General features: G+C 46.7%; 1 protein-coding gene across 5 annotated transcripts in view; it reads left to right on the forward strand.

The window, feature by feature from the left end:
• Positions 1 to 25,865, forward strand: part of LOC135054976 (centromere protein Q-like) — a 156,965-nt gene that overhangs the window by 115,475 nt on the left and 15,625 nt on the right. For all 5 annotated transcript variants that reach the window (XM_063958494.1, XM_063958493.1, XM_063958495.1 and 2 more), the window contains exons 7-8: positions 15,743 to 15,872; positions 17,702 to 17,815. In XM_063958494.1, the coding sequence (XP_063814564.1) occupies positions 15,743 to 15,872; positions 17,702 to 17,815 (244 nt within the window). The remainder of the gene's footprint in view (positions 1 to 15,742; positions 15,873 to 17,701; positions 17,816 to 25,865) is intronic.

Here is a 25,865-nt window from a genome sequence, read left to right on the forward strand (position 1 = left end):
CCTATGACCCTCCTCCAAGCCTCAGTTAGATTTTTGTGCCCGGCCGAGAAGGGTGCACACTAGGGGCTCTCCTGAGCTTCTTAGTGAAAGTTTAGTTTTAGGTTTTTTATTTTCAGTGAGACCTGCTGGCAACAGGCTCACTGCATCGAGGGACTAAGGGGAGAAGAAGCGAACCTGCCTGCTTGCAGCCAGCTTGGGCTTCTTGGCTACTGGACACCATTAGCTCCAGAGGGACCGAACACAGGCCCAGCCTCGGAGTCCGGTCCCAGAGCCGCGCCGCCGGCCCCCTTACAGAGCCAGAAGCAAGAAGAGGTCCGGAAAATCGGCGGCAGAAGACATCAGTCTTCACCAAGGTAGCGCACAGCACTGCAGCTGTGCGCCATTGCTCCTCATACACACCTCACACTGCAGTCACTGAGGGTGCAGGGCACTGGGGGGGGGCGCCCTGAGCAGCAATAAAAACACCTTGGCTGGCAAACATATATCACATATAACCCCCAGGGATATATGGATGTATTTTAACCCCTGCCAGAATCCGTAAAAATGCGGGAGAAAAGTCCGCGAAAAAGGGGCGGAGCCTATCTCAGCACACTGGCGCCATTTTCTCTCACAGCTCCGTTGGAGGGTAGCTCCCTGGCTCTCCCCTGCAGTTACTACACTACAGAAAGGGGTTAAAAAAGAGAGGGGGGCACTAATTAGGCGCAGTATTAATAAAACAGCAGCTATAAGGGGAAAAACACTTCTATAAGGTTATCCCTGTATATATATAGCGCTCTGGTGTGTGCTGGCATACTCTCCCTCTGTCTCCCCAAAGGGCTAGTGGGGTCCTGTCCTCTATCAGAGCATTCCCTGTGTGTGTGCTGTGTGTCGGTACGATTGTGTCGACATGTATGAGGAGGAAAATGGTGTGGAGGTGGAGCAATTGCCTGTAATGGAGATGTCACCCCCTAGGGAGTCGACACCTGAGTGGCTGAGCTTATGGAAGGAATTACGTGACAGTGTCAGCTCTTTACAAAAGATTGATGACATGAGACAGCCGGCGACTCAGCCTGTGCCTGTCCAGGTGTCTCAAAAGCCATCAGGGGCTCTAAAACGCCCGTTACCTCAGATGGCAGATACAGACGCCGACACGGATACTGACTCCAGTGTCGACGATTAAGAGACGAATGTGACTTCCAGTAGGGCCACACGTTACATGATTGAGGCTATGGAAAATGTTTTACATATTTCTGATAATACCAGTACCACTAAAAAGGGTATTATGTTGGGTGAGAAAAAACTGCCTGTAGTTTTTCCTGCATCTGAGGAATTAAATGAAGTGTGTGATGATGCGTGGGTTTCCCCCGATAAAAACTGTTAATTCCTAAAAAGTTATTAGCATCATACCGCTTCCCGCCAGAGGATAGGGCACGTTGGGAAACACCCCCTAGGGTGGATAAAGCGCTCACACGCTTGTCTAAACAGGTGGCACTACCGTCCCTGGATACGGCCGCCCTTAAGGAACCTGCTGACAGAAAGCAGGAAAATATCCTAAAAATGTATATACACTCACACGGGTGTGATACTGCGACCAGCAATCGCCTCAGCCTGGATGTGCAGTGCTGGGGTGGCTTGGTCGGATTCCCTGACTGACAATATTGATACCCTAGATAGGGACAGTATATTACTGACTATAGAGCATTTAAAAGATGCATTTCTCTATCGTCCTAAGTGGATGCTGGGGTTCCTGAAAGGACCATGGGGAATAGCGGCTCCGCAGGAGACAGGGCACAAAAGTAAAGCTTTTACAGGTCAGGTGGTGTGTACTGGCTCCTCCCCCTATGACCCTCCTCCAGACTCCTGTTAGATTTTTGTGCCCGGCCGAGAAGGGTGCAATTCTAGGTGGCTCTCATAAAGAGCTGCTTAGACAGTTTAGCTTAGGTTTTTTATTTTACAGTGATTCCTGCTGGCAACAGGATCACTGCAACGAGGGACAGAGGGGAGAAGAAGTGAACTCACCTGCGTGCAGGATGGATTGGCTTCTTGGCTACTGGACATGAAGCTCCAGAGGGACGATCACAGGTACAGCCTGGATGGTCACCGGAGCCGCGCCGCCGGCCCCCTCGCAGATGCTGAAGCAAGAAGAGGTCCAGAATCGGCGGCTGAAGACTCCAGCAGTCTTCTAAGGTAGCGCACAGCACTGCAGCTGTGCGCCATTTTCCTCTCAGCACACTTCACACGGCAGTCACTGAGGGTGCAGGGCGCTGGGGGGGGGCGCCCTGGGAGGCAAATGAAAACCTTTTAAAAGGCAAAAAATACCTCACATATAGCCCCCAGAGGCTATATGGAGATATTTACCCCTGCCTAAATGTACTAAATAGCGGGAGACGAGCCCGCCGAAAAAGGGGCGGGGCCTATCTCCTCAGCACACGGCGCCATTTTCTGTCACAGCTCCGCTGGTCAGGACGGCTCCCAGGTCTCTCCCCTGCACTGCACTACAGAAACAGGGTAAAACAGAGAGGGGGGGCATATTAATGGCTATATATTTATATAAAAAGCAGCTATAAGGGAGCACTTAATCATAAGGCTATCCCTGTCATATATAGCGCTTTTTGGTGTGTGCTGGCAGACTCTCCCTCTGTCTCCCCAAAGGGCTAGTGGGTCCTGTCTTCGTATAGAGCATTCCCTGTGTGTCTGCTGTGTGTCGGTACGTGTGTGTCGACATGTATGAGGACGATATTGGTGTGGAGGCGGAGCAATTGCCAAATATGAGGATGTCACCCCCTAGGGAGTCGACACCGGAATGGATGCCTTTATTTGTGGAATTACGGGATAGCGTCAACTCGCTTAAGCAGTCGTTTGCCGACATGAGGCGGCCGGGCAATCAATTAGTGCCTGTCCAGGCGCCTCAAGCACCGTCAGGGGCTGTAAAACGCCCTTTGCCTCAGTCGGTCGACACAGACCCAGACACAGGCACTGATTCCAGTGGTGAGGGCGACGAATCAACCGTATTTTCCAGTAGGGCCACACGTTATATGATTTTGGCAATGAAGGAGGCGTTACAGTTAGCTGATACTACAGGTACCACTAAACAGGGTATTATGTGGGGTGTGAAAAAACTACCAGTAGTTTTTCCCGAATCAGAAGAATTAAATGACGTGTGTGAGGAAGCGTGGGTTGCCCCCGATAAAAAACTGCTAATTTCAAAGAAGTTATTGGCTTTATACCCTTTCCCACCAGAGGTTAGGGAGCGCTGGGAAACACCTCCTAGGGTGGACAAAGCGCTAACACGCTTATCAAAACAAGTGGCGTTACCCTCTCCTGAGACGGCCGCACTTAAAGATCCATCAGATAGGAGGATGGAAAATATCCAAAAAAGTATATACACACATGCAGGTGTTATACTACGACCAGCTATTGCGACTGCCTGGATGTGCAGTGCTGGGGTAGTTTGGTCAGAGTCCCTGATCGAAAATATTGATATCCTGGACAGGGACAATATTTTACTGTCGTTAGAACAAATAAAGGATGCTTTTCTTTATATGCGTGATGCACAGAGAGATATCTGCACACTGGCATCACGGGTAAGTGCTATGTCCATTTCGGCCAGAAGAGCTTTGTGGACACGACAGTGGACAGGCGATGCGGATTCAAAACGGCATATGGAAGTTTTGCCGTATAAGGGGGAGGAGTTATTTGGGGTCGGTCTATCGGATTTGGTGGCCACGGCTACGGCCGGGAAATCCACCTTTCTACCTCAAGTCACTCCCCAACAGAAAAAGGCACCGACCTTTCAACCGCAGCCCTTTCGTTCCTTTAAAAACAAGAGAGCAAAGGGCTATTCATATCTGCCACGAGGCAGAGGACGAGGGAAGAGACAGCAACAGGCAGCTCCTTCCCAGGAACAGAAGCCCTCCCCGGCTTCTACAAAAGCCTCAGCATGACGCTGGGGCTTCTCAAGCGGACTCGGGGGCGGTAGGCGGTCGTCTCAAGAATTACAGCGCGCAGTGGGCTCACTCGCAGGTAGATCCCTGGATCCTGCAGATAATTTCTCAGGGGTACAGGTTGGAATTAGAGACGTCTCCACCTCGCCGTTTCCTGAAGTCTGCTTTACCAACGTCCCCCTCCGAAGGGGAGACGGTTTTGGAAGCCATTCACAAGCTGTACTCTCAGCAGGTGATAGTCAAGGTACCTCTTCTACAGCAAGGGAAGGGGTATTATTCCACTCTATTTGTGGTACCGAAGCCGGATGGCTCGGTAAGGCCTATTCTAAATCTGAAGTCCTTGAACCTGTACATAAAGAAGTTCAAGTTCAAGATGGAGTCACTCAGAGCAGTGATAGCGAACCTGGAAGAAGGGGATTTTATGGTATCCTTGGACATCAAGGATGCGTATCTCCACGTTCCAATTTACCCCTCACACCAGGGGTACCTCAGGTTCGTTGTACAAAACTGTCACTATCAGTTTCAGACGCTGCCGTTTGGGTTGTCCACGGCACCTCGGGTCTTTACAAAGGTAATGGCCGAGATGATGATTCTTCTTCGAAGAAAAGGCGTATTAATTATCCCATACTTGGACGATCTCCTAATAAGGGCAAGGTCCAGAGAACAGCTAGAGATGGGATTAGCACTATCTCAAGAGGTGCTAAAGCAGCACGGATGGATTCTGAATATTCCAAAATCCCAATTAATGCCGACAACTCGTCTGCTGTTCCTGGGGATGATTCTGGACACAGTTCAGAAAAAGGTTTTTCTTCCCGAGGAAAAAGCCAAGGAGTTATCCGACCTGGTCAGGAACCTCCTAAAACCAGGAAAGGTGTCTGTACATCAATGCACAAGAGTCCTGGGAAAAATGGTAGCTTCTTACGAAGCAATTCCGTTCGGCAGATTCCATGCAAGAATTTTTCAAAGGGATCTGTTGGACAAATGGTCAGGGTCGCATCTTCAGATGCACCTGCGGATAACCCTGTCGCCAAGGACAAGGGTATCTCTCCTGTGGTGGTTGCAGGAGGCTCATCTATTGGAGGGCCGCAGATTCGGCATACAGGATTGGATCCTGGTGACCACGGACGCCAGCCTGAGAGGCTGGGGAGCAGTCACACAGGGAAGAAACTTCCAGGGAGTGTGGACGAGCCTGGAAAAGTCTCTTCACATAAACATTCTGGAACTAAGAGCGATCTACAATGCTCTAAGCCAGGCGGAACCTCTGCTTCAAGGAAGACCGGTGTTGATCCAGTCGGACAACATCACGGCAGTCGCCCATGTAAACAGACAGGGCGGCACAAGAAGCAGGAGTGCAATGGCAGAAGCTGCCAGGATCCTTCGCTGGGCGGAGAATCACGTGATAGCTTTGTCAGCAGTATTCATCCCGGGTGTGGACAACTGGGAAGCAGACTTCCTCAGCAGACACGATCTTCACCCGGGAGAGTGGGGACTTCATCCAGAAGTTTTTCACATGCTAATAAACCGTTGGGAAAAACCAATGGTGGACATGATGGCGTCTCGCCTCAACAAAAAACTGGACAGGTATTGCGCCAGGTCAAGAGATCCGCAGGCAATAGCTGTGGACGCGCTGGTAACACCTTGGGTGTATCAGTCGGTGTATGTGTTTCCTCCTCTGCCTCTCATACCAAAGGTATTGAGAATTATACGGCGAAGAGGAGTAAGAACTAGTGGCTCCGGATTGGCCAAGAAGGACTTGGTACCCGGAACTTCAAGAGATGGTCACGGACGAGCCGTGGCCTCTACCTCTGAGAAGGGACCTGCTCCAGCAGGGTCCGTGTCTCTTTCAAGACTTACCGCGGCTGCGTTTGACGGCATGGCGGTTGAACGCCAGATCCTAAAAGGAAAAGGCATTCCAGAAGAAGTCATTCCTACCTTGATAAAGGCAAGGAAGGAAGTCACCGCGAAACATTATCACCGTATTTGGCGAAAATATGTTGCGTGGTGCGAGGATCGGAGTGCTCCGACGGAGGAATTTCAACTGGGTCGTTTCCTACATTTCCTGCAATCAGGATTGTCTATGGGTCTCAAATTGGGATCTATAAAGGTTCAAATTTCGGCCCTGTCAATATTCTTCCAAAAAGAATTGGCCTCAGTCCCTGAGGTTCAGACTTTTGTCAAAGGAGTACTGCATATACAGCCTCCTGTGGTGCCTCCGGTGGCACCGTGGGATCTAAATGTAGTTTTAGATTTCCTCAAATCCCATTGGTTTGAACCACTAAAGAATGTGGATTTGAAATATCTCACATGGAAAGTGACTATGTTACTGGCCCTGGCTTCGGCCAGGAGAGTATCTGAACTGGTGGCTTTATCTTATAAAAGCCCTTATTTAATTTTCCATTCGGATAGGGCAGAGCTGCGGACGCGTCCGCATTTTCTCCCTAAGGTGGTATCAGCGTTTCACCTGAACCAGCCTATTGTAGTGCCTGCGGCTACAGACGACTTGGAGGACTCCAAGTTGTTAGACGTTGTCAGAGCCTTAAAAATATATATTTCAAGGACGGCTGGAGTCAGAAAATCTGACTCGCTGTTTATACTGTATGCACCCAACAAGTTGGGTGCTCCTGCTTCTAAGCAGTCGATTGCTCGTTGGATTTGTAACACAATTCAACTTGCACATTCTGTGGCAGGCCTGCCACAGCCTAAATCTGTTAAGGCCCATTCCACAAGGAAGGTGGGCTCATCTTGGGCGGCTGCCCGAGGGGTCTCGGCATTACAACTCTGCCGAGCAGCTACGTGGTCAGGGGAGAACACGTTTGTAAAATTTTACAAATTTGATACCCTGGCAAAAGAGGACCTGGAGTTCTCTCATTCGGTGCTGCAGAGTCATCCGCACTCTCCCGCCCGTTTGGGAGCTTTGGTATAATCCCCATGGTCCTTTCAGGAACCCCAGCATCCACTTAGGACGATAGAGAAAATAAGAATTTACTTACCGATAATTCTATTTCTCGGAGTCCGTAGTGGATGCTGGGCGCCCATCCCAAGTGCGGATTATCTGCAATACTTGTACATAGTTATTGTTAACTAATTCGGGTTATTGTTTAGGAAGCCATCTTTCAGAGGCTCCTCTGTTATCATACTGTTAACTGGGTTTAGATCACAAGTTGTACGGTGTGATTGGTGTGGCTGGTATGAGTCTTACCCTGGATTCAAAATCCTCCCTTATTGTGTACGCTCGTCCGGGCACAGTACCTAACTGGAGTCTGGAGGAGGGTCATAGGGGGAGGAGCCAGTACACACCACCTGACCTGTAAAAGCTTTACTTTTGTGCCCTGTCTCCTGCGGAGCCGCTATTCCCCATGGTCCTTTCAGGAACCCCAGCATCCACTACGGACTCCGAGAAATAGAATTATCGGTAAGTAAATTCTTATTTTCTATATATGCGTGATGCACAGAGGGATATTTGCCGACTGGCATCAAGAGTAAGTGCGCTGTCCATTTCTGCCAGAAGAGGGTTATGGACAAGACAGTGGTCAGGTGATGCTGATTCCAAAAGGCATATGGAAGTATTGCCTTATAAAAGGGAGGAGTTATTTGGGGTAGGTCTAACAGACCTGGTGGCCACGGCAACGGCTGGGAAATCCACATTTTTACCCCAGGTAGCCTCTCAACATAAGAAGACGCCGTATTATCAGGCGCAGTCCTTTAGGCCCCATAAGGGCAAGCGGGCAAAAGACTCCTCATTTCTGCCCCGTGGCAGAGGGAGAGGAAAAAGGCTGCAGCAGAAGCCATTCACAAGCTGTATTCCCAGCAGGTGATAATCAAGGTACCCCTCCTACAACAGGGAAAGGGGTATTATTCCACGCTGTTTGTGGTACCGAAGCCGGACGGCTCGGTGAGACTTATTTTAAATCTGAAATCCTTGAACACTTGCATACAAAGGTTCAAATTCAAGATGGAGTCACTCAGAGCGGTGATTGCGAACCTGGAAGAAGGGGATTATATGGTGTCTCTGGACATCAAGGATGCTTATCTCCATGTCCCAATTTACCCTTCTCACCAAGGGTACCTCAGGTTTGTGGTACAGAACTGTCACTATCAGTTTCAGACGCTGCCGTTTGGTTTGTCCACGGCACCCCGGGTCTTTACCAAAGTAATGGCCGAAATGATGATACTCCTTCGAAGGAAGGGAGTTTTAGTTATCCCTTACTTGGACGATCTCCTGATAAGGGCAAGATCCAGGGAACAGTTGGTAGTCGGGGTAGCACTATCTCAAGTAGTGTTGCGGCAGCACGGTTGGATTCTCAATATTCTAAAATCGCAGCTGATCCCGACGACACGTCTTCTATTCCTAGGGATGATCCTGGACACAGTCCAGAAAAAGGTGTTTCTCCCGGAGGAGAAAGCCAGGGAGTTATCCGAACTAGTCAGAAACCTCCTAAAACCAGGCCAAGTATCAGTGCACAAGGGTCCTGGGAAAAATGGTGGCTTCCTACGAAGCAATTCCATTCGGCAGATTCCACGCAAGAACTTTCCAGTGGGACCTGCTGGACAAATGGTCCGGATCGCATCTTCAGATGCATCAGCGGATAACCCTGTCACCAAAGACAAGGGTGTCTCTCCTGTGGTGGTTGCAGAGTGCTCATCTTCTAGAGGGCCGCAGATTCGGCATTCAGGACTGGGTCCTGGTGACCACGGATGCCAGCCTGCGAGGCTGGGGAGCAGTCACACAGGGAAGACATTTCCAGGGCTTGTGGTCAAGCCTGGAGACATCACTTCACATAAATATTTTGGAGCTAAAGGCCATTTACAATGCCCTAAGCCAAGCAAGACCTCTGCTTCAAGGTCAGCCGGTGCTGATCCAGTCGGACAACATCACGGCAGTCGCCCACGTAAACAGACAGGGCGGCACAAGAAGCAGGAGGGCAATGGCAGAAGCTGCAAGGATTTTTCGCTGGGCGGAAAATCATGTGATAGCATTGTCAGCGGTGTTCATTCCGGGAGTGGACAACTGGGAAGCAGACTTCCTCAGCAGGCACGACCTCCACCCGGGAGAGTGGGGACTTCACCCAGAAGTCTTCCACATGATTGTAAACCGTTGGGAAAAACCAAAGGTGGACATGATGGCGTCCCGCCTAAACAAAAAATTGGACAGGTATTGCGCCAGGTCAAGGGACCCTCAGGCAATAGCTGTGGACGCTCTGGTAACACCGTGGGTGTACCAGTCAGTGTATGTGTTCCCTCCTCTTCCTCTCATACCAAAAGTACTGAGAAGTATAAGACGGAGGGGAGTAAGAACTATACTCGTGGCTCCGGATTGGCCAAGAAGGACTTGGTACCCGGTACTTCAAGAGATGCTCACGGAGGACCCGTGGCCTCTACCTCTAAGAAGGGACCTGCTCCAGCAAGGACCCTGTCTATTCCAAGACTTACCGCGGCTGCGTTTGACAGCAGGGCGGTTGAACGCCGGATCCTGAAGGAAAAAGGCATTCCGGATGAAGTCATCCCTACCCTGATCAAGCCAGGAAGGATGTAACTGCAAAGCATTATCACCGCATTTGGCGAAAATATGTTGCGTGGTGCGAGGCCAGTAAGGCCCCGATGGAGGAATTTCAACTAGGTCGATTCCTGCATTTCCTGTAAACAGGAGTGTCTATGGGCCTAAAATTGGGGTCCATTAAGGTTCAAATTTCGGCCCTGTCAATTTTCTTCCAGAAAGAACTAGCTTCAGTTCCTGAAGTTCAGACGTTTGTAAAAGGGGTACTGCATATACAGCCTCCTTTTGTGCCTCCAGTGGCACTTTGGGATCTCAATGTAGTTTTGGGGTTCCTAAAGTCACATTGGTTTGAACCACTTGAATCTGTGGAGTTAAAATATCTCACATGGAAAGTGGTCATGTTGTTGGCCCTGGCCTCGGCCAGGCGCATGTCAGAATTGGCGGGCTTTATCCTGTAAAAGCCCTTATCTGATCTTCCATTCAGACAGGGCGGAATTGAGGACTCGTCCTCATTTTCTCCCTAAGGTGGTTTCAGTGTTTCATCTGAACCAACCTATTGTGGTACCTGCGGCTACTAGTGACTTGGAGGACTCCAAGTTGTTGGACGTAGTCAGGGCCTTGAAAATATATGTTTCCAGGACGGCTGGAGTCAGAAAATCTGACTCGCTGTTTATCCTGTATGCACCCAACAAGCTGGGTGCTCCTGCTTCTAAGCAGACTATTGCTCGTTGGATTTGTAATACAATTCAGCTTGCACATTCTGTGGCAGGCCTGCCACAGCCAAAATCTGTAAAAGCCCATTCCACAAGGAAGGTGGGCTCATCTTGGGCGGCTGCCCGAGGGGTCTCGGCTTTACAACTTTGCCGAGCAGCTACTTGGTCAGGGGAAAACACGTTTGCTAAATTCTACAAATTTGATACCCTGGCTGAGGAGGACCTGGAGTTCTCTCATTCGGTGCTGCAGAGTCATCCGCACTCTCCCGCCCGTTTGGGAGCTTTGGTATAATCCCCATGGTCCTTACGGAGTTCCCAGCATCCACTAGGACGTCAGAGAAAATAAGAATTTACTTACCGATAATTCTATTTCTCGTAGTCCGTAGTGGATGCTGGGCGCCCATCCCAAGTGCGGATTGTCTGCAATACCTGTACATAGTTGTTATTAACTAAATCGGGTTATTGTTGTGAGCCATCTATCCAGAGGCTCCTCTGTTATCATGCTGTTAACTGAGTTCAGATCACAAGTTGTACGGTGTGATTGGTGTGGCTGGTATGAGTCTTACCCGGGATTCATAAATCCTTCCTTATTGTGTACGCTCGTCCGGGCACAGTATCCTAACTGAGGCTTGGAGGAGCGTCATAGGGGGAGGAGCCAGTGCACACCAGGTAGTCCTAAAGCTTTACTTTTGTGCCCAGTCTCCTGCGGAGCCGCCATTCCCCATGGTCCTTACGGAGTTCCCAGCATCCACTACGGACTACGAGAAATAGAATTATCGGTAAGTAAATTCTTATTTTCTCCGAATCTGATAAAGTGCTTTCTATAGGCTCTAAATACAGAGCACGTGTGCTGTCTTCCAGATTAGCATCATAACTATCAACTGTACCTTGAAAAACAGTCTTAAATGACAGAATGTTTTATATAGTGTCAGAATACATTAAAACCATCTATCAGATCCGTTAGAAAGTGAGCGCAAAACAATTCTCCTTAAATGAACCACTTTTCCGTTCCCAAAACAGCAGTTTTTAAAGATGGTACATGTAGATAATTGGAGACCATTCTTTAATATCTTTACTACTAGTTACCAGCCCATCAAAATGACGGAACAACATAACAGTGATGTTAGTGCCGGCGGACTGTGCGCGCCCGTACGAAGCATCCCTTGAACTGCTCCGTCGGCCGCCATCTAGTGAGGAGCAGCGTTAACCTTTTATTATATAGGATGATTTTTTCTAGGGAAAGGGATGTCCCCTGATCTCGGTCACATCACTCCTAGTTCTGGAGTCCCACGTTTTGGAATTCTAGCAAATGACAATCCAATCTAGTTACTACTCAGAGACTTGTCTTCTTGGGTCTGTTGTTCAACATGTGACAGTAGAGGGTGTTCCTTCCAGGCGACAAGATCTATTGCAGGTCTGGCCACCCTATGGCTCTTCAGCTGTTGTGAAACTATACTTCCCAGCATGCCCTGCCACAGTTTTAGCATAACCTAATAGGAAAAACTGGCAGGACATGCTGGAAACAAAATAACCCACCCACATCTGACTCTCTCTGCACGTTATATCTGCCCCACCTGCAGTGCACATGGTTTTGTCCATTAGCTAACAAATTTGCTGCTGCGATCAGATCTGAATTAGGCCCTTAATTTGTATTGTAATTAGGAAATATTTAATCAATAAAATGGGACACTGTTATTGAATGTAACACTACTAGGAGTAATAAAATAAAGGGTCGATTCAATTATCACGACATGACTTAAGTGCAGACATGTGCAGCACTTACCGTAGCTCCAAACTTTATGTTCTCGTCCACATAGGGCTGCATACAAGAGATCTGGCTACGAGCAGGGCGAGTTCAGCTGCCGTTGCCAACGTTTCTGCGACGTTGAAGAAAAATGTGTACATTTGCCATATAAAAGCATGTAGGACAAGGCTCGGACGCCCACAGGTAATGCAGGCAGCAGAGCAGGTGGGAAGATTACTTTCCTAAGCATACTATATGAAGGCTGTTGCCATCTGGACCATATGGTTTTCAAATTTACGAGGGCACTTCCATCATATACAAAGCGTCCATGTATAACCTTGGAATTGACTAAACAATCCAATCAAAAGTAGAGGATGTTTGGGAGCCATCCAACATCTTGCAGTGCAAACTTTCTCTGTCATACATAAATTATTTACATAGAGCTAAAGAGTTAAAATAGGATCATCCATTTCAACGCCAAGGATAAATAACACAGGTCTGAGAAGCCGGATACGTACTTTGTGTCTTTTATATCAAATTAGTTGGTCTGTTTGTTTGTTTGCTTGTTTGTCTCTTTGGTTATGCATTTGGACATCCCTGCACCGATTATGATGAAACCAACACGAGGTGGTCCGGTTGGATCTTGTGCAGGTTTTCAGGGGGTTAGGGTCCCAATCGGACCTCACGACAGAATGCGCCGGACAGAAATTTGACCCAGGGAGCCTGTTCTGGGCCTTTGACTGGATGGATTTGGAAGAAATCTTCAGAGTTGTAACATTGGATCCCAGAAGACATACTTGGAGGCTGGGGTCCCAGTTGGACTGTTATGCTGGGCAGAACTTTGGCACAAGGTGCCTGTTTTGAAACTTCTACTGGATGGTTTCGGATGAAAATTTTAATGAGCTGTAATAACTGACTGAAATAACCATAAATCAATTACCTGAAATAACTGACAGAAATGGAGGTGGAAAGACAAAAACTGTTGTGTACCAAAAAGCTTTGAAATAGCAACATTGATAACAGAAGAAAGATTTAAACCCATCTTGCAGCGGAAAAGTGATTAAAAGACTGAACAGAAAGTAAAGCTGGGGATCAGGGCTCCTGGCGACACCCCAAAAACAACACTGTGCAGCCATCTCATGGGTGTGTTGGAAGAGCTACTAAGCTACTAATTATTTTTAATAGGTTTACCGTTACATCCAACTCATTGATAACTCAGTTACTGGAAAATGTAAACTCTGGCAATGCCGGGTACTTCAGCTAGTATATAATACAATTAGTAACTGCAGATCTATATTGCGAGATCTAAGAACTCATATCAGATGGCAGATAATCAGTGCCAGGTGCTCCATATTTAGGACTGTTAGTTGTTCCTCTCCCCAATTTAGCTGGTCTGACAGAGGTCCAATAAACCCTATGAAAAATGACAGTAGATTAATTTTCATCCCTCTCTATTACTTCAGGATCGTTCTCCCACTTGGCTTTTAGGCTTTGCCATAAGTCCTCAGCGCCATCATATAGTAGGTGGGAATAAATAGTTACACATTTTAAACAATGAGCGCTAAAAATTATGTGGCACCCGAAAATAAAAAAAGGTTATTAAGCATGTTTACAACTTCTTTTGGAGTAAGTGGAGAGAGGATAGTCTGTTATTATTCACATAGTTTGAGTCTGTGGGTTGCACTGTCCCTACTTTTCCCTACCTTGCGGCCGTGAGCAGTACATTGTCCAGGTGGCAAAAGAGCTCCAAGATGCCCGGTTTGGAACTTCACGCTTGCCGCTGTGTCCAGGGGAACGGCTTCATGACGTCACGTTGTGGCCGTTGGCGGGGAATTGAGTGGTGTCGCTGGGTGTTCAAACAGTATGCCTCACTTGCCTCCAGTACGTTTCGTACGTCTGCGCACACTTTTTCAATGATGGCAGGAAGATATGTGTATGTGTGTGCAGTAATGTGCAAAAGTTTTAGGCAGGTGTGGGAAAACTGCCGCAAAGTAAGAATGCTTTAAAAAAAAAAAGAAGGTTTTTTTTTTTAATACTTTATTTTTTATCAATTAACAAAATGCAAAGTGAATGAACAGTAGAGATATGTAAATCAAATTAATATTTGGTGTGACCACATTTGCCTTCAAAACAGCAGCAATTCTTCTATGTACACTTACACAGTTTTTGAAGGAAACTAACCACAGATCTTCTGTGGATGTAGGCTTGCTCAAATCCTTCTGTCTCTTCATGTAATCCCAGACAGACTTGATGTTGAGATCAGAACTCTGTAGGGGCCATATCATCACTTCCAGGACTCCTTGTTCTTCTTTACACTGAAGATAGTTCTTAAATGATTTTGACTGTATTTTTGTGGTAGTTGTCCTGCTGCAGAATAAATTTGGAGCCAATCGCATGCCTTAAAGTAGCGCACAATAAGAGTGCAGCGGCTGTGGGAACTGTCCGTCAACTTGCCATGTGCAGCCACATCGGTGGGGAGTGTTTGCGCTGCTGGCGGGGACCCCCCTCAGCACTCCAGTCTCAGGAGAGACCGCCTGGACCTGGGGACAGTACACGCTCTTATAGAGGGTGCAGGAGCGGCAGCGCTATCTCGGATGGCCAGCTGGGTTTTACTGGGCTGGCTTCATTACTGGGAGTGCGCCAATGACCGCAGCCTTGAAGTATACATAGTGAATTCCCCACACAGGTGGAGTAGCACTTAACAGTGACTGCAGGCACAGTACAGAGGAGGCGAAGCATGGAGCTGATGGTCTTCCCTGCTAATATCTGCATGCCCTGGTGAGCTCAGCTGAGAGGCAGAAACATAAGTGAAACTACAGGTTTTCTCCTTGTCCCTGCTGGCTGTGCTTTTCATCTTTGCTGCAAGTCGGCATTGCTACTCTCCTCTGCAACTAGATGGGAAAACTAAGTATTTGAATATTTTTATTATCTGTTATTACCATCTGCTGCTAGCAGAACAGGTCTGTTGTGAAGCTACCTGGTCCTCTCTGCACATGTGCTTGTTTTTACTGTTTTCATTATTTTCTTTTTGTCCCCGGTGAAATCCACTTTGGGCATACAGTTCTCCATTCAGGCAGCCTAAGCATTCCTTCTCCTATAAACCGGAATTCTCCCGTGCTTTTCCTTACTGAGTAAAGCATGTGTACTTCCATGTTTGTATAATGCTTTGTGTTAATGCCTTTTACATATAAGCCAACATTCTGCAGTGTTTCACACAATTTCACCACCGGGTGGCATTGGAGCCTTTGACCGATTGTATCACCTGCGCGTAAATTAGTTTGTGAATGCAAGATAAATGGTGACGCTATTTCCTGGATGTTTCCGAGATAAAGCCTTGTTAAAGTAATTATGTATATTTGTAAATTTACTAATTTTAGAAATTTTTACATATGCAGGTAAATGTAATATTGGGGCAGATGTATTAAGCCTGGAGAAGTGATAAAGCAGCGATAAGTGCAAGGTGAGAACGCACCAGCCTGTCAGCTCCTAACTGTAAATTTACATATTGGTGCTGATTGGCCAGTGCGTTATCACTTTGCACTTATCACTGCTTTATCACTTTCCCAGGCTTAATACATCTGCCCATTGTGTGAGAAGCTAGAGGTGCGGGAGTTTGTGCGAGAATGCCCATATTTTTAAAACAGCAATCATTTATAAGGCAAAACCAGGTATTGCCGCTTTAAAAATACGGGCATTCTCTTAGAAACTCTGGTTTCTCGCTCCCTGTGACATATACCCCCTGGTGTCCTTTCCCCTTTGTATGGCACTATTGAACCTTTGTGGCGTCTTTTAAATAAGATAATAAATGTGTTGGGTATAATCATCACTTTGACATTACATTAACATGTACTCTGTTGGATTTTTTTAGGCTTCTTCAACACTGTAAAAAGATAAAAGTCCCGGTAAGCAAGCTGGGCAACGTGAAAAGCCTGAGAAGAGAGCTGGTAGAAGAACAGCGTAAAATGGAAATAAACCAAGCCACCTTGGACTCTTTGACCGTACGTAAGATGTGCCCTTTCTTCATATAAATCCCCCATCAGCCAGCAGTATTTTGTACCACAATGATCAGATCCGTATTTACAGATTTGCACTTCATCTACCCAAACAAAGTCTTCGCCTTTCTTTCAGTGGCTTTGCTGAATAATTAGATTTCATTTTATGTGCTTGATAGCTCTAGATCGTTATTAACATCTTGCCAATTTGTTTTATGGTGGAATAAACCTGTCCTACCATTTCTGTGCACAAATAGATTTTAGACTTTTTTTCCTTGACCGGTATGACTTCTGTTTCATTCCATAGTCTTATACATAATCTTAGGCCATTCCAAAGGTAAAAGACCGACACACACAATGGAGCAGATGTATTAAGCCTCAAGAAGTGATAAAGCAGTGATAAGTGCAAGGTGATAATGCACCAGCCAGTCAGCTCCAATATCTAAATTGACAGGAGCTGATTGGCTGGTGCACTTATCACTGCTTTATCACTTCTCTAGGCTTAATACATCTGCCCCAATGTTCACTATAACACAAATGGTGGTAGTCTAATTTTGTATGCCAAAGTATGATCAACTACTTCTTCATAATCTAAGCATACTAAATATATTTACTTTATATACACCATTCTCTGATCAAAGGTCTAATAAAGTGTCTATTTACTAAGCCTTGGATGGAGATAAAGTTGCATAGCAGTTATGAGCCAATCAGCTCCTAACTGCCATGTTACAGGCTGTGTTTGAAAAATGACAGTTAGGAGTCGATTGGCTGGTACTTTATCTCCAGCAACTTTATCTCCTTGTAAGGCTTAGTAAATATACCCTAAGGTTTTTATTGTTTTGTAATGTTTTCTTTTTTTTCCTCCTCGTATAATACAGTGTCCATTACTCTATTTTACATTTTTTTTTGCCATTTTCAGTTTGTTCCCTTGCTGACCTCAGTCTTATGCTAGTGGTGGTCAAAGTAATAGAGAGGTATAAAGTGGGCACATCTCGCCTACTGCAAATAGATTTTTACCCAGTGGTAAAACAGGTGCTGAAATGGTTTGCATCTACCTAGCAGCTGCTTAGTGGAGATAGTCTCCTAGACACAATTATTACAGTTACCTGGAGCAGTGCTTTTATACATATGGTGAATTACTAAAAGTAATAGTTTAAACACATTTAAATCTTCTAAAAACATTACACACCATACATTGAGTACAAGTGCAGATATAAAAAAATAATCGTCTAAAATCAAATTCTCACCCACTGGAATATGATATTACAATGTCAGTCCATCATAAGTAGCCCATTCCTATGATGCTATCAGTTTGGTTAACACCTCAGGTATTTCACGGTGTATTTTTGGGTGATCACCCTGTGGATTGGCACTGAAGTTCCGAATAACAGTACGCCTTTTGAGGTTCTTTTTGTGCTCACCGCCCGAGGGTATCCTCCTTTAACCGAATTGCTAATCGATAGTCTGCAATCCTCAGATATGCTGCGTTTTGTTGGTCATCAATAGCGATTTCTTTGGCAACTGTATGGCATTGGTTTATTCGTGCCAAATACACCTTTTGCTGAATTGATCCCGGAGCTGGTTCAGGCTGTGTGATGGTAGATAATGTCCTTTGGGTGAATGGGGTACCAACGCGTTTCGCTGCTCTATGTGGGAGCTTTTTCATACAATGTATGGTGTGTAATGTTTTTAGAAGATTCCTATTAAATATGTGTTTAAACATCTCGCCTACTAACAGTATAGAGTGAAAGATCACACATTTGAGGGTGGTATATGAAAGGTAACTAACTGTATGTATACATAGTTATGGAAAGCAACAATTCTGTTTTGCTTAGCATGAAGTGGAAAAAGCTGTGAAGGCTGCGAACACGGTAGAAGAATCTACGGAGGATTTAGAAGCAAAGCTTGAGTGGTTGAAACAGCGAGCAGAGGGAGCTGACCAATCACCGGTGTGTATAGTTCACAGGCAAATGACAAATAGTATGGCCTCACTGACCAAAGCGTAATAAGGTCACATCATTCTTCTATACCCCTGAAACTCTTTGGGATGATACCTATTCCCTTTCTCAGTCAGTGTTTGCAGGATGCTGATCCAGTTTTGCATCTGCTGTGTTCTTATTTGTCATTTGAACATAATGTGGCCATTGTAAGGAATACTCCTTTTGTTGTATACTGAAGTCCTGCTTTGTATGCAATGCTTTGTATAGGTGGCATATGCGTTTAAACATTTTGTATGGTGTCAGAGCATACGGCCTCTTCTTCATTTCTCTGACGTCCTAGTGGATGCTGGGGACTCCGTAAGGACCATGGGGAATAGACGGGCTCCGCAGGAGACTAAGCACTCTAAAAGAAAGATTAGGTACTATCTGGTGTGCACTGGCTCCTCCCTCTATGCCCCTCCTCCAGACCTCAGTTAGAATCTGTACCCGGCCAGAGCTGGGTGCTCCTAGTGGGCTCTCCTGAGCCTGCTAGTTAAAGAAAGTATTTGTAAGGTTTTTTATTTTCAGTGAGCTTCTGCTGGCAACAGACTCACTGCTACGTGGGACCGAGGGGAGAGAAGCAAACGTACCTGTTCACAGCTAGGTTGCGCTTCTAAGGCTACTGGACACCATTAGCTCCAGAGGGTTCGAACACAGGCAGCTGTCCTCGATCGTCCGTCCCCCTTGCAGAGCCAGAAGATCAGAAGCTGGAAGACTGTCAAATCGGCGGCTGAAGACTCCTGTCTTCATTTAAGGTAGCGCACAGCACCACAGCTGTGCGCCATTGCTCCCACTGCACACCACACACTCCGGTCACTGTAGGGTGCAGGGCACTGGGGGGGGGGGACGGGGGGCGCGCCCTGGGCAGCAATTAGAGTACCTTTGTCATAAATCTACACATAATACAGTCTGGTACTGTATATGTGAAAAATCCCCCGCCATTATCCTGTCACAGACAGCGGGAGAAGCCCGCCGCTGAGGGGGCGGGGCCTTCTTCCTCAGCACACCAGCGCCATTTTTCTTCACAGCTCCGCTGGAAGGACGCTCCCCAGGCTCTCCCCTGCAGTCTCCTGGAAGCTAGAAGGGTAAAAAGAGAGAGGGGGCACATAAATTTAGGCACAAAAGGTGTTTATTAAGCAGCTATTGGGAAATCACTTCTTGTGGTGTATATCCCTGAGTTATATAGCGCTGTGGTGTGTGCTGGCATACTCTTTCTCTGTCTCCCCAAAGACCTTGTGGGGTCCTGTCCTCAGTCTGAGCATTCCCTGTGTGTGTGCTGTGTGTCGGTACGGCTGTGTCGACATGTTTGATGAGGAGGGTTACGTGGAGGCGGAGCAAGTGCAGATAAATGTGGTGTCGCCACCGTCTGTGCCGACTCCTGATTGGATGGATATGTGGAAGGTCTTAAATGACAATGTAAACTCATTACACAAAAGGTTTGATGTTGTTGCTGCCGGGGGACAGCCGGGCTCTCAACCCGGGCCTGCCCAGGCGCTTCAGAGGCCGGCGGGGTCTCAAAAACGCCCACTATCTCAGTTGGTTGACACGGATGCCGACACAGAGTCCGACTCCAGTGTCGACGATGATGAGGCACAATTACAGCCTAAAATGACCAAGGCCATCCGATACATGATTATTGCAATGAAAAATGTATTACACATTTCAGAGGTTGACCCTGTCCCTGACAAGAGGGTAAATATGTTTGGGGAGAAAACCAGCCAGTGACTTTTCCCCCGTCACATGAATTAAATGAGTTATGTGAAGAAGCGTGGTCTTCCCCTGATAAGAAAGTGGTGATTCCCAAGAGAATACTAATGGCGTACCCTTTCCCGCCAACGGATAGGTTACGTTGGGAATCCTCCCCTAGGGTAGACAAGGCCCTGACTCGCTTATCTAAGAGGGTGGCCTTGCCGTCTCAGGATACGGCCGCCTTAAAAGAGCCTGCGGATAGGAAGCAGGAAGGTATGCTGAAGTCAGTGTATACACACTCTGGTACTCTACTGAGACCGGCTATTGCTTCAGCCTGGATGTGCAGTGCTGTAGCAGCATGGACAGATACTCTGTCGGAGGGGTTAGATACCCTGGACAGGGATACCGTATTGCTAACCCTTGGCCATATTAAAGACGTCGTCTTATATATGCGGGATGCACAGAGGGACATTTGCCTGCTGGGCTCTAGAATAAATGCAATGTCCATTTCTGCCAGGCGGGTCTTATGGACTCGGCAATGGACAGGGGATGCCGACTCTAAAAAACACATGGAGGTTTTGCCTTATAAGGGTGAGGAGTTGTTTGGGGACGGTCTCTCGGACCTCGTATCCACAGCAACAGCTGGAAAGTCAACTTTCTTGCCACAGGTTTCCTCACAGCCTAAGAAAGCACCATATTACCAAATGCAGTCCTTTCGTTCTCAAAAAAGCAAGAAAGTCAGAGGGGCGTCCTTTCTTTACTTACATTTTTTTATTGAAGCACAGAGCAATCAGTTACAGACATGACAAATAGTAGATTCAACATATGTAACATTCTGAAGTGAGCACTTTGATACAATATGACTATGTTGTTACATTCCATTCAAAAAGAACCTTAGCTGACACAAAGAAAACAGTTCTGGACACAATAATGAAAACCACTTGGTAAATGTTCATATTACAGCAGAGAATATCTGCACTGAATGCCTCAGCCTCACCACTGCTTTTTCAAATTTTCCCAAACCAAAAGAAATAGGAAGCAACTGCTGGTCAGCAGTCTATTTCCCGGAAACCTTACACTAAACATTATGGTATATTTTAATGAACAAAAATTGATTCAAGACAATATTAGTCACTTAGCTCAACTAGCAATTTTGATAACGCAATCAGGAGGTAAGCATTTCAGCAGCATTCTGTTGCAATATACCAAATAGCTTGAGAGCATATACCGTATAAATAATATAAAAAGGTGAATAATAAACTACTAAACAAAGTATTAACAAAATAAAAAAATAAAAAAAAGGGGGAAGAGACGTATATGCATGACACATCATGCAAGTGTTGATATCCATAGGGCTTCATAAACAAGATAGTAAGTAAGAACAGACTACAGGTAGTTATTTGAGCGCAGATAGCTGAAAATATTTTAGAATCAAGTTTTGTGAATTCGTACTAAGAAGCAACTTCCTGCCCAAATATATAAGAATAAATACACATGTACCTACAAACAATGTAATAGGCAATATAAAGGCGGGACTAAGTGCAAACAGTTGGAAAGTATAGGGTCATTAAAATAAATAAAGTAAAATAAAAATTAAGGGAGACAAATAATCAAGAAACATGTGAATTACAAGTAGAATATTAATTATCAATTGCTATGTCAGATTAGTACATATTGGTGAAAGATCCAATATAAGGAATACCATAGGGCAGGGACAGTTAACAGTCATTCAAGTAACAGCACCACGGCGGCCTTGATACAGAGATGGTAATCCTAATTGCCAAAAGAGCATTTGTCGCATATGAGTACGTTTTATTCCATTAAGTAAGCACAGCTGCTTATCTAGAATATTAAACGTAAAAGTGTCAGTATAACTGAGGGCAAGTCCGCTGTCCATGTGCATTATTGAGACCCCAAGCTCACAAAGTAGATCCTGGGTGGCAAAGAGGAGAGTAGCAGGGTGCCCCTCTAAAGTAAGAGAAGCAACATGTTGAGAAGCTACCAATTCAAAATTGATGCCAACATCCTCAGGAAGAGGCGTGGGCATCAATTCAACAGATTTAGCGTTAGGACTAACTGGAACTGGCTCATTACTTTCAGAGTCACTCTGGATATTGGTTAGAGTACCAGGGAAAGGGGCGTGGGAATGCAAAGGGATCGGGTTAGTGTGAAATAGAGCCAATAAGCTATTACATTTTTCATCTAGATAGGGTGTTAGAATTTTCAATAATTCCATTGCCAAATGAGTAGCATAACCTGTAACATTGAGACCCGAAGGCAGAACCTCTCCAGCTGGCAAACCAGGAAGGAGGAGGGGGGGGGGGGGGGGGGTGAAGAGGAGCACTCCTCCAATTGGGAAGTTCCATAAGCAGACATGATACCAGAAAGTGTATCTTGCTTAAAGAAGAAAAACCTGGGAAATCTTAATTGTAAAGCAAGGTTATTAAACTCAGGGGTTGCCTAACACTATTACATGAACACAGATATAAAGTTGAAATAATCCTGGGAAAAAAAAAAAAATACAGGTATCGAGTGTATGAAATAATTACACTGTAAAAGGAGGCGTTATACTCAAGTGTACCATCAGGTGGCAGTATTACAACATACAAATTGAAGTATGGCTGATAAAACTATGTAAAATTCACCTAGCCCAGTAAATTATAGTGCAAAATTATACCTGTTAAAAGTCAGCTTAGTACTTAAATATGGGTGTTACACAGCAGAAGCAACAACGATGTGCCCCATATATATATGGAAAAAAAAAAGCTAATAATATCCATTAACTAGTACAAAAAACGTCAAAAGAAAAACCCTCCAGCAGGCTATAGTATCAGTTAATATGGACACTTTTCCTGTCTCTGAGATGTTCGGAAGCACAAACTGGAGTTTATGAGAAATGAGAACCAGCAGAGTCAGTGTCCAAGGACTTTGAAGTGATTAGATGGGAGTAAACTTCAGTGATACAGAATAGGAGACTTTTGTGACAACTGTACAGTTCCAGTCAGGAGTAGCAGTCACTAGTCTGGATGCACTAGCACAGTTATCCAAAGTAACAGAGGATCTCTGCTGCCCTGGAGCTGCAGGCAATCGGGAACAGCCTTCTGAATACAAGATGCACGGCAACACTGCAGGGATGGTGTTCCAGATCACTGCCAATCCGCAGAGCAAGGCAATCTGGAGCTTCACAGGAACAATAAGCATCAGATGCTCAATAATGGGTCTCCCACGTTGAGAGCACCATTTAATTGTTTTAAAATCTGGTTCTATACTTTAAGTTTTCCTTCTAGCTGTGCGCTACAGCTACACTAGACGCTAGCAAAGTCTTTGATCCTACCCTTAAATCTGGAGTCACCTTTTATACCCCGGAGTCAAGCCTACAAAGTGTACGGCGTGTATGACCGCCCTCGACCATCTTTGGGCGCGAATGCTGGGATTGACGGATAACCTCTCCCACTGTGACTGCTCTACTTCTATGTGTGTGCTGGTGTGCGCTCAGTAGCCCCAGTGATTGTGTGCTGCACCCCTGTGTGTCTCCCGGAGCTGGACCTTACTTATCAAACAGCCTTCCTCCGCTGCTGGTGTCTGGCTCGCCTCCTCACTGAACTCCGGCTCTCCTGCAGCTGATAACCTGAGGTACTTTCAGTGAATGATCTCTCTCCCCCTACACCTGGTATACATACCGCGGCTGCTGTATTAGGGGCGTCCTTTCTTGCTAGAGGCAGGGGTAGAGGAAAGAAGCTGCACCATGCAGCCAGTTCCCAGGAACAAAAGTCCTCCCCGGCTTCCACTAAGTCCACCGCATGACGCTGGGGCTCCACAGGCGGAGCCAGGAGCGGTGGGGGCGCGTCTCCGACACTTCAGCAATCAGTGGGTTCGCTCACAGGTGGATCCTTGGGCTATACAGATTGTATCGCAGGGATACAAGCTGGAGTTCGAGGTGACCCCCCCCTCACCGTTACCTAAAATCTGCCTTGCCAGCTTCTCCCACGGAGAGGGAGGTAGTCCTGGCGGCAATTCACAAGCTGTACCTCCAGCAAGTGATAATACTGGTACCCCCCCCCCCTTCAGCAGGGAAAGGGTTACTATTCCACACTGTTCGTGGTACCGAAACCGGACGGTTCGGTAAGACCCATTCTAAATTTAAAATCCTTGAACATTTACGTGAAAAAGTTAAAGTTCAAAATGGAATCGCTCAGAGCGGTCATTGCGAGCCTGGAAGAGGGGGATTTTATGGTATCTCTGGACATCAAGGATGCGTACTTGCATGTCCCCATTTACCCACCTCACCAGGAGTACCTCAGGTTTGTGGTACAGGACTGTCATTTCCAATTCCAGACGTTGCCGTTTGGTCTGTCCACGGCACCGAGAGTTTTTACCAAGGTAATTGCGGAAATGATGGTACTCCTTCGGAAGCAAGGAGTTAGTTATCCCGTACTTGGACGATCTCCTCATAAAGGCGAGGTCCAGGGAGCAGTTGTTGATCAGCGTAGCATACTCTCAGGAAGTGTTGCTACGGCACGGCTGGATTCTGAATATTCCAAAGTCGCAGCTGTTTCCTACGACGCGTCTGCCCTTCCTGGGTATGATTCTGAACACAGAACAGAAGAAGGTGTTTCTTCCAGAGGAAAAGGCTCAGGAGTTAGTGACTCTGGTCAGAGACCTCCTGAAACCAAAACAGGTATCGGTGCACCACTGCACGCGAGTACTGGGAAAGATGGTGGCGTCATACGAAGCCATTCCCTTCGGCAGGTTCCATGCCAGGATCTTTCAGTGGGATCTGTTGGACAAGTGGTCCGGATCGCATCTTCAGATGCATCGGCTGATCACCCTGTCCCTGAGGGCCAGGGTGTCTCTTCTGTGGTGGCTGCAGAGTGCTCATCTTCTTCAGGGCCGCAGGTTCGGCATACAGGACTGGGTCCTGGTGACCACGGATGCAAGCCTCCGCGGATGGGGGGCAGTCACTCAAGGAAGAAACTTCCAGGGCCTGTGGTCAAGTCAGGAGACTTGTCTGCACATAAACATACTGGAATTAAGGGCCATATACAATGCCCTGAGTCAAGCGGAGCCCCTGCTTCGAGACCAACCAGTGTTGATTCAGTCAGACAACATCACGGCAGTCGCCCATGTAAACCGCCAGGGCGGCACAAGAAGCAGGGTGGCAATGGCGGAAGCCACAAGGCTTCTGCGTTGGGCGGAGAATCACGTGCAAGCACTGTCAGCGGTGTTCATTCCGGGAGTGGACAACTGGGAAGCAGACTTCCTCAGCAGGCAAGACCTCCACCCGGGAGAGTGGGGACTTCATCAAGGAGTCTTCGAGCAGATTGTAAATCGGTGGGAACGGCCACAGGTAGACATGATGGCGTCCCGCCTAAACAAAAAACTAAAAAAATATTGCGCCAGGTCAAGGGACCCTCAGGCGATAGCTGTGGATGCACTAGTAACACCGTGGGTGTTCCAGTCGGTATATGTGTTTCCTCCTCTCCCTCTCATACCCAAGGTGCTGAGAATAGTAAGAAAAAGAGGAGTGAGAACAATACTCATCGTTCCGGATTGGCCAAGACGGACTTGGTACCCAGAGCTACAAGAGTTGATCACAGAGGACCCATGGCCTCTGCCTCTCAGACGGGACCTGTTGCAACAGGGACCCTGTCTGTTTTCAAGACTTACCGCGGCTGCGTTTGACGGCATGGCGGTTGAACGCCGGATCCTAGCGGAAAAGGGTATACCGGATGAAGTAATTCCTACGCTGATAAGAGCTAGGAAGGATGTGACAGCAAAGCATTATCACCGCATATGGCGAAAATATGTTGCTTGGTGTGAGGCCAGGAAGGCCCCTACAGAGGAATTTCAGTTGGGTCGTTTTCTGCATTTCCTACAGTCAGGTGTGACTATGGGTCTCAAATTAGTGTCCATAAAGGTTCAGATCTCGGCCCTATCCATTTTCTTTCAAAAGGAACTGGCTTCGCTGCCTGAGGTTCAGAAGTTTGTAAAGGGAGTGCTGCATATTCAGCCTCCTTTTGTGCCACCAGTGGCACCTTGAGATCTTAACGTTGTGTTGGATTTCCTGAAATCCACTGGTTTGAGCCACTTAAGACCGTGGAGCTAAAATATCTCACGTGGAAAGTGGTCATGCTATTGGCCTTAGCTTCGGCTAGGCGTGTGTCAGAATTGGCGGCTTTGTCATGTAAAAGCCCTTATCTGATCTTCCATATGGACAGGGCAGAATTGAGGACTCGTCCCCAATTTCTCCCTAAGGTGGTATCATCGTTTCATTTGAACCAACCTATTGTGGTGCCTGCGGCTACTAGGGACTTGGAGGATTCCAAGTTGC

The sequence above is a fragment of the Pseudophryne corroboree genome, chromosome 3 (assembly GCF_028390025.1).
Source record: "Pseudophryne corroboree isolate aPseCor3 chromosome 3, aPseCor3.hap2, whole genome shotgun sequence".
NCBI lineage: Eukaryota > Metazoa > Chordata > Amphibia > Anura > Myobatrachidae > Pseudophryne > Pseudophryne corroboree.